General features: G+C 38.3%; 1 protein-coding gene across 1 annotated transcript in view; it reads left to right on the forward strand.

The window, feature by feature from the left end:
• The window catches only part of LOC149236324 (nucleoside hydrolase 3-like), a 68,463-nt gene extending 59,971 nt beyond the window's left edge, over positions 1-8,492 (forward strand). The window contains exons 4-5 of the mRNA XM_089368842.1: positions 7,462-7,770; positions 7,897-8,492. Of these exons, the coding sequence (XP_089224968.1) occupies positions 7,462-7,770; positions 7,897-8,259 (672 nt within the window). The 3' untranslated portion in view covers positions 8,260-8,492. The remainder of the gene's footprint in view (positions 1-7,461; positions 7,771-7,896) is intronic.
• The last annotated feature ends 4,529 nt before the right edge of the window (positions 8,493-13,021 follow it).

Below are 13,021 nucleotides of genomic sequence, written 5' to 3' on the forward strand. Positions count from 1 at the left end.
ATGAAGGACATGGGTCTCATGCACTACTTCCTCGAGTTGGAAGTATGGCAAGGTGATGTGAGCTGTTTGTCTCTCAAGGAATGCAAGCAAATGAGATACTACAAAGATTCCGCATGGAGAGTTGCAAACCCATGGAGACACCTCCAATGATCAACTAGAGGAAGGAGAATGCCACTTCAGGTGTGCTTCAGGTGAAGAAGTGGATGCTACCATTTATCGACATCTAGTAGGTTCATTGATATACCTTGTGGACACATGACCAAATATGTGCTATGTAGTCAACCAACTGAGCCAAGCTATGGTTAGGCCGACCAAATTATTTTGGAAAGCAGCTAAGCATGTTTTACGGTACCTCAGAGGCACTACCCAGTTTGGAATATGGTAAAGACGGACAAAGGGAGTGAAGTTGTGTGGCTTCACAAATGCAGATTGGGCGGGGAGTCCATCAGACCGAAAGAGTACATCAGGTGGAATTTTCAATGTTGGGAACACAGTTGTTTTCTGGTACAACAAGAAGCAAAGAACTGTGGCCCTCAACTCAACAAAAGCAGAATACATTGCTGCAATTCAAGCAGCATGTGAGGCAATCTGGATGAGAAAGATACTTGTGGGACTGTTTGGTCAAATGATGGATCCAACTATGATATATTGTGATAATCAAAGATGCATTAATCTCTCTGAGAATCTTGTATTTCACGATTGATAAAGCATATATATATCCGGTATCACCATTTATGGGATTGTGTGCAGATGTGGATAATGTTGCTACAATACTTTCCAGCAGAGGAACAAGATGCTAACATTTTGACAAAGGCCTTGTCAAGAGGGAAGTTCGAGTTCCACAGGTGAAGGATAGGGGTGGTTAATAATCCCTTTCTTGCTGAGAGGTAGTGTTGAAAAATGCAGCAAGAAATTCTCAGTTTGATTTTACCTTCATTAAATTGAGAAAATTCGAATTTCCACATCAGTAGACAACTTGGATGCAGTTAACTTGTGTGACATGGCTTGTGTCACCCAGTTTACTCAGTAAATTCAAGTTGGAAGAGTTGGAGTTTAGTTACGCATGTGTGATTATTAATTTGTAGCAATCAAGGTCAGTTATCTCAAGTTGTTTTCAGTTAAACTAGTTCCAACTGTTGGAGGAACTAGTGGAAGGTCAGTTATGCAGTGGGACTTCAGTCAAATTGAGTGATCATTCAGCCCAAAATAGCTAATGCATGCAGATAATTTGAGTTCCCCAGCTGTGGTGGAGATTCAAAGGCAGTGTAACATCAGTTGTAGACTAGTCTTGATTGAGTGTACAGGTGTTGCATGCAGTCAGAGGATCAACATTGGGAATTGCGCAAATCCATTTTGGAGAAATTCCTAAATAATAGGGGCCTAATTTCTCAAGGAAATGTGCAAGGAAATAGGGGTTCAAGTAGAGGCAAAAATTGACTAAGTCTGGGTTAGAGCTTCTCAGTGAGCAGAGAGATAGGCTATTCACTTGCAGGTTGTGCTCAATGGGGTTTTTAGCGAATTGTTTTACCCGGAAAAAATATTGTGTGCATGTGTGTTATTTCGCATTGCATGTTTGTGACTGATGTTCTAAATTGTGAATTGAATTCTGCAAAGCAATAGAGTAGGTTTGTGTCTTGTGATTTTGATTAAAACTTCATGAGCAGTTGCAAATCTCAACCATAATTTCTACATACACAAGTAAATCAAGAATGCTTATCTTTTTGGAAACCTTCCATCCAACTGGCTACAGAAGAAGGGAATCCCACCCAACCATAAACTCTCTATTGCACTTAATCTCTTTGAAATAAAGGCCACCCCGAAGTTGAGGCTATGAGTCCACAAGGATAAATTTACCTATAAATAGCTCTATCTCTCTTCCCACAACCCAATTTCCAAGTTCACAGTGAATTTTCCACCAACAACAATCCAAATCCATATCCCTCTTTCCATATCATCCTACACAATCCAAGGATAAGAAACATGATCCGCAGACTACAACCGCAAAGATCGAGGAAGAGGAGTTCGCCATGATTGCCCAGATACCTCTAGGGGAGAGGTGGGGTGATCTAGTACTGTAGTTCGAAAGAACTGCAGATGGGTAGGATCCTTGAGGAGTCCATCTCTTGGATAAATACCTTGCTATGAGAGGCCATATCAAAAGTAGCAGGATGGACCGAGTCAGTTGATGCAGAGGAGTGTCAGAGTGACAATTGCAGTGGCTAGGAGAGCCAGAGTCTGAACAACGCAGAGCTAGTGTTGGCAGCAATGCAGTTGGCACAGAGTAGATTCAGCAGCAACGTAGTAGCTTCAGTGATAGCGTAGAGACTAGCATCAGTCAGAACTCCAGCAGCAGATGCATGACGCTGAACACCGTTGGTTCAGTATTTTGGATGCTTTCGTTGTTGTTGCAGCAATAGCAGCAGTTGGAGAGGGTTGCAATGCAGATGCAGAGTTGGCAGTGGCAGGGGTAGTAGCACCACAGATGGAGAGTTTGCATAGTATTTGGTGGGAAGTGATGTCAGACATCAGCAACGCAGAGGGAGATGTTACAGAATCTGGGTGATGCTTCAGTAGGTTGCATTACTAGAGCACATTCCTCACTAAGAGGGAGTGTTGATTTCTGGTAGCATCAGATGTGCTCTAAGCCTCAAAATTTGCACGGACACATGTATTCCAGAATACCCAGACACATGTATTCCAGAATACCCAGAAATCGTTTTGGGAAATTCCACATGGAGAAGGGTGAATTTGGATCCAGCATTGATCCAACCACTGAATGGCTAGCCCCTAGTTGCCTCTGCACAGTTTCTACGCAATCACTGCACTGCTCTGCGTCACAGCTTCTGGGGACTACGTCACTCCTTTGGATGAACGATTTTCCTCTGGAACTTCAACTTTCTGCCCTCCCAGTCTCACACCCTAGCTTCTAGCTCTGGAACTTGATTCTCCAGCAAATTTCAGACCTTCTCTCAGCCTCTGCGTGGCCCTACACTGCCCAGTGTGGCTCTATGCTGCCTCTTCTGGATCTCTCTCTGCCTTCTCTGCAATGTATCCCCAGATCAGGAAACTATCCAACCGGAAACTATCTATGCCCCTCACTACAAGAAATCACCTCGATCGCTTCTCTGACAACTGTTGCACTGCTCTCTTCGGAAATCGATCCCTTGATCTCTTACTTGATGTATCTTCCAAATGCCCATCAAACCTCTTCTTATAATCTTCTCGTTGAGAACCAACGACCTAAATTAGATTCTAATCAATGGCTCAGATCATTTTGGCTTGATCCTCGTCTTCTTCTAGAAGTTTCACCCCCAGTTTAATTAATACCCTTTAATTATTTTAATTTCCTAAGTTTAGACTTAGGCATCCACTAAAAATAATTAATTATTTTAATAAAACCTTCTCCGAGTGGAATTTCCAAAAACGATTTCTGGGTATTCTGGAATACATGTGTCCTAGCCTCCCTGCAAATTTTGAGGCTTAGAGCACATCCGATGCTACCATAAATCAACACTCCCTCTTAGCGAGGAATGTGCTCTAGTAATGCAACCTGCTGAAGCATCACCTAGATTCTGTAACATCTCCCTCTGCGCTGCTGATGTCTGACATCACTTCCCATCAACTACTGTGCAAATGTTGCATTTGTGTTGCTGTTGACCCTGCCATTGCCAACTTTGCATCTGCACTGCAACAGTGCAACCCTCTCCAACTGTTGCTGCTGCAACAACAACAGAAAAGCATCCAAAATACTAAACCAAAGGTGTTCAGCGTTATGCATCTGCTGCTAGAGTTCTGATTGCTGCTAGTGTCTACACTATCACTGAAGCTACTTCGCTGTTGATGACTCTGCTCTGTGCCAACTGCACTGTTGCCAACACTAGCTCTGTATTGTTCAGACTCTGGCACTCCTAGCCACTGCAACTGTCACTCTGACACTCCTCTGCATCAACTAACTCAGTCCATCTTGCTACTTTTGATATGGGCTCCCATAGCAAGGTATTGATCCAGGAGGTGGACTCCTCAAGGATCCTGCCCATCTGCAGTTCTTTCAAACTACAGTATTAGATCACCCCACCTCTCCCCTGGAGGTATCTGGGAAATCATGGCGAACTCCTCTTCCTCGATCTTTGCGGCTGCAGCCTATGGATCATGTTTCTCATCCTTGTCCTTCTTCTTGAGAGGACACTGCGTAGTGTAGTGACCAAATTCACCACACCAGAAACATTTGATCTTTGAAACATCTTTCTTCTTCTTCCACTACTCTTGTTGTTTCTTAGTTGCAAGGGCTACATTCTCTTCCTCCTCTTTGGGCTTCGTCCAACTGTTGATGCTGCCATCGAGTTTGCACTTGACTAAGTCTCGCGTCATCTCTTCTTGTTGAAGAGCGGCCCACATTCCTTCCCAATTCGGCAATTTCTCTCTGCCCAGGATACTCTGGACAAACACTTGCCATTCTTCTGAAACTGAATTCAGGGCCAACCTCACCATCTCTGTAGGCTGAGGTGTTGATCCTACAACTGCCAACTAATCTTGGACTTCCTGAAGCTTTGATAGGAACGCATCAATGCGTTCCCCTTTCTCCATCCTAGTTGATCTCAGCTTCACCTCCAAGTACATCTTCCGCTGCTCGGAAGATCCTTGATATAGCATAGCTAAGGCATCCCACATCTTTTTGGTTGTCCCTTTGCCAACAACGTGACATATAACATGATACCTCACTCCATCGAGGATCAACCGCTTGCCCTTCACCATCTCGGCCTTGTACTTTTTGAGTGGATCTGTATCATTGGGTACAATTACCACACTATCGATGTACATCTTGAGATCATGCTCATCCAAAAGGCATGAGATCCTAGCCTTCCAGATCACATAGTTGGATGCTCCATCCAACCGATCTTAATCTCTCAGCCCGTTAGCTGTCATCTCTGCCAACAAAATGTCACGCTGGCTCCTCTCTCCTCTGCGCTCCTACTAGGATGGCCTACATAATCCCTGCTACAGTTAGTAGATCTTCTCCTCTCTACTGTTGCTCAGCAAATGAGAATTCAGACTTCTTAGCTAGAAGTCTTCGAAGGAAGAATTCCCCCAAAATAGTGTCTCCTTCTCTCTTCTGACGTTTTTCTTCCTCAGCAACTGCTGCAGAAAACTGCGTCTCACCAGAAACTACTCTACGCTCAAGCTTATGCTACGCTGCTCCCTCTACCGCTGACAAATCTCAATCTGGAAATATTACCTCTCTGTCGACTCAGTCAGATAGAGATCTTCCATGAAAATCTTGTCTCCTGGCTTGGATTGCGAATCTCTCTGGGGATCCAATCTGATGCTTATGCAGCACTTCAATCTCCCTCCTTCTCTTCAGCATTGGCTCTTCCAGTCTACTCCCTTGCTTCACTTGCGCTCTGATACCATGTGAAAATTCAAGAATCCCCGAATCACTATTGCAGCAAACTGGTATTACTTCTCCTACTTATTAATCCATGCAAGTTATTTACTGTGTTCTATTGTAAATATTGAAGTAAATACAATTGCAACCTTCACAATTTTAAATAATATGCGGAAATAAGAATCTAAGCAAGAAAGAAATAATACACAAGTGACACTGTTATTTTTGGACCAATGTCCCCGGAAAAACCCAATGTGGGAAAACTGGTGCAACAACTAAGGGTTTGTATTATTAAGCAGTAATTTATTAATACAATCTTTGGATGCCTTGTTGGTTATCCAATACAGAGAATCTAACTGACAGAGGAGATGAGTGAGATATACCTCACACTATCACTGGTGATCCAACACTGCTCTAGCCACTGAATCACTAGCCCCTAGCTGCCTCTGCACAATCACTGCGTTTCTCTGCATCACAGCTTCTGGAGACTGCGTCACTCCTTTGGCTGATCCATTTGCCTCTGGAACTTCGACTTTCTGCCCTCCTGGTGTCACACCTCGGCTTTTGGCTCTGGAACTTGATTCTCTAGCGAATTTTGGACCTCCTCTCACGCTCTGCACTGCCTCTGCGTGGCCCTACGCTGCCCAGCATGGCTCTGCGCTGCCTCTTCTAGATCTCTCTCTGCCTTCTCTGCGATGTATCCCTGGATCAGGAAACTCTCCAACCATAAACTATCTTTGCCCCTCACTGCAAGAAATCACCTTGATCACTTCTCTGGCAACTGCTGCGTTGCTCTCTTTAGAAATCGATCTCTTACTTGATGTATCTTCCAAATGTCCATCAAGTCTCTTCTTATAATCTTCTCGTTGAGAACCAACAGCCCATATTAGATTCTAATCAATGGCTCATATCATTTTGGCTTGATCCTCATCTTCTTCTAGAAGTTTCACCCCCATTTTAATTAATACCCTTTAATTATTTTAATTTCCTAAGTTTTGACTTAGGCATCCATTAAAAATAATAATTAATTATTTTAATAAAACCTTCTCTGTGTGGAATTTCTCAAAACGATTTTTGGGTATTCTGGAATACATGTGTCCTAGCCTCCCTACAATTTTTTATGCTTAGAGCACATCCGATGCTACCAGAAATCAACAAAGAAAAGGCTCCCCAACAAAGTCATCCATCACCAAGACGGGCCAATACAATGTCTAATAATCTCTTCCAATGTCTAATAATGTAGAGAAGTAATTGTTTCTTCCAATTCTACAGTTTTTTGTTTAAATTCCCTGTTGCATAATGATTCAAGAGGCAAAATCCATCCATTGGTCTCATAATTCTACAATCTATTCCCCTCTCTAACTTATGCGGATGGTCAGGATGGTTAGCGTCAGATATCACCAAAACAGAAGCACCATTGAAATCTTCGTCATTGTTATGTGATGTTTCAACTTTTCCTTGACCGTTTCTCTCCCTTGCTAAACTGAATGCCAAACGAATGGAAATTGGTTATGAATGGGAATGCTGCTTTTATCTTATGGTTTGCTCAGTGCTACCAATGATTAAGAGAGTTCTCTTATTTCATCAAATTTGCTATGATTTTTACGTGAACTTCTGAACATTTTATGTCATTCCTTTGGAATAATCTTTTATCTATCTGAAAAGTTGAGCGCGTTCAATTCTGCATGAAACTACAAACAAGAGTACATTTAAGCCTCTAAAATATATTTGCTTTTTTTCTAAACAGTTTCGACATGAGTAGGCTACTTGTAATTGACTTGTGAGTTTCTGAGTTAACTACAATATTCAGAGCTTTATGATCATAACAATTTCACCCCCTGTGCACCAATACAGAGCAGTTTGTCTTGCATGGTCAGTGCTATTACAATATCATTTTACAATGCAAACAGGGACCTTTATATATGTGGACAAACTATTATGTAGACCATTGAATTGAACAGAACCTAGCTTGATAATCATCTGTTTTATATCCACTTTTGTTTGAGTCTTGTTTATCATTCTTGAGCTAGTGATAGATTTATCCTGGTTGCTAAAAGAATGTTATTTCCCCTTTACAGAAGCTATATATAGTTGGTGGACATGTTGATGACAATGAAGCATCGGATGGTGGAAACGTCTTTACTGTCCCTTCAAACAGAAAGACAGAATTTAATATGTATCTGGATCCGTTGGCAGCAAAGCAAGTTTTAGCATCAAAGCTTAACATGACAATGATTCCTCTCAATGTCCTCCGCAAAGCTTCATCATTTACAAGGCTTTTAAGGGAGCTCGTACAGGCAAAGGAGACCCCAGAAGCAATGTTCGTGCACCGTTTAGTTTCAAGAATGCTTCGACTGCATTCCAGTCACCATGCCTATGCGCACATCGTAAGTGTTCTACTTCACTTGAGATTACATATGGGCGTATCTGGATTCAACAGAAACAATTACTAAAACCAAAATCCTTCCTGGAAAGTGTGTCAAAACTAACAAATATTTGTGTTGGCTTTTCAGGACATGTTTTTGGGAGAAGTGGTAGGTGCAGCCATCATGGCAGACCAACTGCAACTAAACTTGGTGAGCCAGATTAGGCCTCTCAGTGTTTTGGCAAATGGCGAAGTAGATTCCGATGGATGGACTATTGTTGACCATAAAAATGGCAATCCTATCAACGTCATAGAAGATATTGATTCAGTTGCCTACTACAGCCATCTTTCTAAAGTTTTAAATGAAACTAAACAATCTGCCGTAATTGCTAGTTTCTCTGCCCAGAAGAAGTTATGGAACACACCACCGCCTCGGATTGACCTTCAAACCGTATGCATCGGCTCCAGCTCATTTTACCAAAATGCTACATTGTTCAGCTCCATTCATTGATAGGTTGATGTTATTTATCCAATTCCATTCATTGTTGACATACTGTGGAGCTACATTCATTCAATCCATTCTATGAAAAATGGTTAATTTCATTGTGTAACTATTGATTCGAATAATAAATAATATGTAAAGTAGCAAAATTCATTGTTCTTCAATTGGGCATTTTCGTCTGAAGTTAACTTCTGATCATCAATTACTTATAAGTTATTGGGCTTTACTAGCCTTCTGCGTCCTATTACAAACCATTATTTAGCTTTACCAGCTTTCTGCATTCTATTACAAATTATGTACTGTTTTCATGAAACATATTAAATCAACACACAAAAATGCGCTTGGGCCTATAACCAGATTTATATCCACGAGGTAACTGTTACATAATGAAAAGAGACCAGAACATTCATTACCTTGCCTGTTATCCATTAGGTCCGCTCAGTGCAAAGTTGCCACCTCCCATTGTATTCAAAGAGTATTGACTCTTCTCGCTTCTGCTAAAGATGGCCACAAGTCAGTCTATCAGTACCCTCTGTTTCCAAGACCATCGCTTCTGTATGTAAAGTAGGAATTTCAGTCATGGGAATGCCGGGGTTGCAGCCAACCCAGGCATTTGACAGCTTGCTTCTCTTCTGGTAGTGGTCAGATAACTTATTGTCAGACCGATGTCCATATAACTGTTGCTGCCACGGCTTATTATGTCACTGTTGCCTCCCTTAACTTCTGTGAAGTTTTGTATAGCCATTATAAGTTTTGGAGTTTTTCATACGACTGTTGCTGCCACGGCTGCTTATTATGTCACTGTTGCTTCCCTCAACTTCTTTGAAGTTTTGTATTGCCATTTTTTTAAGCCGGATTTAGTCGATGTTAGTTATTTAAAATGGTTTTGGCTTTTAGATATCATTTGATTCAGCATTAAAAATTATTGGAAAAACTTATTCTTATAAATTCTAACGAATTCTGGTTGTTCTAATTTAAAATGGTTTTGGATTTTATATATCATTTAATTAGCATTAAAAATTATTGAAAAATTCACAACTTATTTTAATAAATTCTAAAGAATGACAGAAAGCTTTCCAAAAATATAACAAATAGACTACGGTTTTTTTTTAAGGTGCTCCAATCCATTTGTGTTATTTTATTGTGTTGGTTATACATCAGAATCTTCCGCTTATCATCTCAACAAAATATAATTTTTAAAATTATAATATATTTATTATTATAAATAAAAATTATAATATATTTATTATTATAAAATATGTTTAGATTATAATGAATTAAATTATATAAAAAAATATTTATAAGTTTAGTAAGATTACATTTTTATCATATTTAATTTTTCACTTTTTAGATATAATAATATATGAATTCAGTGCTCTAATTTATTTGTGCTATTCTGTTGTGTTGGTTACACATCATAATCTTTTACTGGAGATCCCAATAAAATACAATTTTTTTAAATTGTAATATATTTATTATTATTATTTATGTTTAGATTATAATGAATTAAATTATATAGAAAAAAAACGTAAGATTGGTATGATTACATCTTTATCGTTCATCATGTCCAAGTTCTCACTCCCTGATAACAATATACAATTTTTAAAAATTGTAATATATTTTTATTATTATTTATGTTTAGATTATAATGAATTAAATTATACAGAAAAAATTGTAAGTTTGGTATGATTACATCTTTATCATTCATTGTGTCTAAGTTCTCACTCCCAATAATAATATACAATTTTTTAAAATTGTAATATATTTATTATTATTATTTATGTTTAGATTATAATGAATTAAATTATATAGAAAAAATATTATAAGTTTGGTATGATTACATCTTCATCATGTCTAATTTTCTCATCTCTTGATAGCACAAGATTTAAACCCAAAACTAAAAGTCCAGTAAGACTTTATTTTCACAGCCATTGCCGATTGAAATATCTCAAACAAACAATTAAATTATATAAATTAAATGATTAATAAATACAAATAAATTTAATAAAAAATTAAAATAAAATATATTTTTTATTTAATATAAAAAAAAAATTATTTAATTTTAATATCAATATAAAAAAATTTATTAATACAAATCAAATCTATATCACTAAATGTTTACTGATTTATTAAAATATAGATTAGTGTAAATATGGTAATTTAGGAAATTAAACTATCCTAAAGAATTTAATTTCCTTAAAGATATGTAGATTCAATGAAATCAAAATTTTGATGAAAACATCTCACCCAACATTAATAATTCTTTTTCTATCCAATAAACAAATATTTAAAAAACACACCTTTATACTCCTTTAAAATAACATTAACCAAACCTCTGTTAATACAAAGCCGATGCATGTCACAATGAGGACTCAATCTTGGCTTTAATCACCTTCCATAATTCAATTAATGAATCCCGAAATAATGCAAACCATAAACTCTATTGCGGACGGAGCGGCCGTATAATAATTCGCTGTCAATGCAATAATCTGAATCATTGGATGTGAGCCATCGGATGGCTGAGACTGCATATCGGAGATCTCCCTAAACTGTCCTTGTCCAAAACTCAAATGCCACGTGGAGTTTTGATTCGTTTGCACAATCTGATGGCTGAGACTGCATATCGAAGATCTCCCTGACCTGACCTGACCTGAATTTTGATTCGTTTGAGCAATCTGATGGTGGAGACTCCATATCGAAGATCTACCTGAGCTGACTTTGTTCAAAACTCAAATGCCACGATGAATTTTGATTCGTTTCCGCGGATTCAGAACAAAGCAGGGTTCTTGAGGTTTCAATCTTGTCTGCTTGGAGTAGCATTGTTACAGAGGTTCCAATTTTGTCTACTTGGAGTAGCATTGTTTTTTTTCAGAGTGAAAATCAGCATATTTATATATTGAGGAAATATAAGGCATATACATATGAGCCAAAATAGCAGGCGAATGCTGTCAGTCTAATAACATTGGACTGACAGTATTTGCCTGCTATTTATTAGCTTGGAGTAGCATTGTTATACCGAAAGTGTTGGTAAAAGTGTTTGGTGATTTGAAATTTTTGGTTTAAGCGAATAAATAAATGTGGTTTATATTGTGAGTTGTGAATTTTTTATTTTTTAAAATGTATTTTTGAATGTATAAATGTATTTAGGGTTTTGGGTATCATGTGAACACTTGAATTGTAGAGAGTTCAGAATTCAAACTAATGATTCCAAGTAGGGCTTTTGGGCAAATTTTAATCTTTTTGTGGAAAAAACTGATGGTCATGATTAAATGTATCTCACTATTCAATTTAAAAGTTTCATTCTAATTCCAAAATATTCCCACCTATTGTCTTAAATATTTTCTTATTTCTTAATATAAAACATTAAGATAATTTTTTTTTATAAATTAAAATTATATTTTCTTTTTTATAGAAAATTGAAGTTTTATTGCAAAAATAAGAACTCGCACTATTTTATTGAATTGAATATATATATATATATATATATATATATATATGATTCCTTTCCTTCGAATTTGAAGTACTAATCGAAATTATAAATTTGTCTAAAGTTTAACTATAGAATTTGGAATATAACAATGGTGAGCAAGGGATGGGTTTCTATTGTAGGATTTTTCAATTTCGTCACTTCGAGCCTAGAGGTATGGTTTTCAGAGGGTGGGTGGCTCTTTTCCCTCCTCTGTCTCTTGCCTATGGTTTGGGAAAGGCAAACTACGTTGTGATTAGAGGTCTAGGTAAAGGAGTTTTGGTTTCAGATTTCGTTGGGTTGGCCTCGGCTGGTCTTAGTGGGAGCCTTATGATTGTGGAAGCCCTTGACTCCATCTTTTTCATCCCATCAGGTCGATCTTCTAATGGGGCTTATGAGCTTATGAGCACACCTGGGCTAGACAAACGTGTGTGCAATATGTTTTCTTGCCAAGTGTTTGTCAAAATTTTTGAGTGGGATTCTCAATGTGAGCTTAGGATAACTTGCAGAGTTTTCAAGACATTTCTCCCACTAAGCAAGTCTCTTAGACCAATCATGGTTGTATAATGCTGTCAATCTTCAAATCATTGGAATGATGTTGATAATGGACTTGCCGAAATTTCAATAAGAGGAGTCAATCTAGGGCTTGTGCATGCCTGCAAATTATTTGATGAAAGCCTCTTGCCAGTGAGCACGTCCAAGGGTGTTGTGGTTGAGAATCTTCAAATGTTCTACCTTTTCGTTAGGTCCTTGTTCAAAGATTCTTAGTGTTTTAAAGTGAAAGAGGATGATCGAGTGGTTTCAGTATCTGCCCACGTCTATGAAATTTCAGGTATTCTTGAGGGAGCGTTCAGACTCCTTTATGAAGGGAGGTTGTTGAAGATGGAAAGTGATCTCAAATCTTCAGGCGTTAGAAAGGATGCTTCTATATCCCTTGTTGTAGGTTTTCAAGTAGGTGCTAGGGGTGATGGGGCTTCTTCTTCCTCAAGGCCCATGTCCTTCAAATAAGCCCTAAATCTGGGTCTCGGTCCTCAGATTCCAAAGGAGCTCTCAAGTCAGACTTTTGTGGTGAAAAATTTGTCGAATATCCCAAAGTTAGAGGTAAATGAGAACATTAATAAGAGAAGAATATCAGATTTTGAAAGTCGAGCAACTATATTTCGTTTCAATGGCTTCTGACTTTCAACATCTTCCCTCCAAGGATGGGTCTACTAGAATTGTTCCTAGAACCTAGATATGCTTTTTTGCTCGAAGGGTTACTTCGTGGTTTTCTTTAAATATTTGGAAGACCGGAAGAAGGTTTTT

The sequence above is a fragment of the Pinus tabuliformis genome, chromosome 8, assembly GCF_031772625.1.
Source record: "Pinus tabuliformis cultivar Carrire ecotype Pingquan chromosome 8, CPIR1, whole genome shotgun sequence".
Taxonomy (NCBI): Eukaryota; Viridiplantae; Streptophyta; class Pinopsida; order Pinales; family Pinaceae; genus Pinus; species Pinus tabuliformis.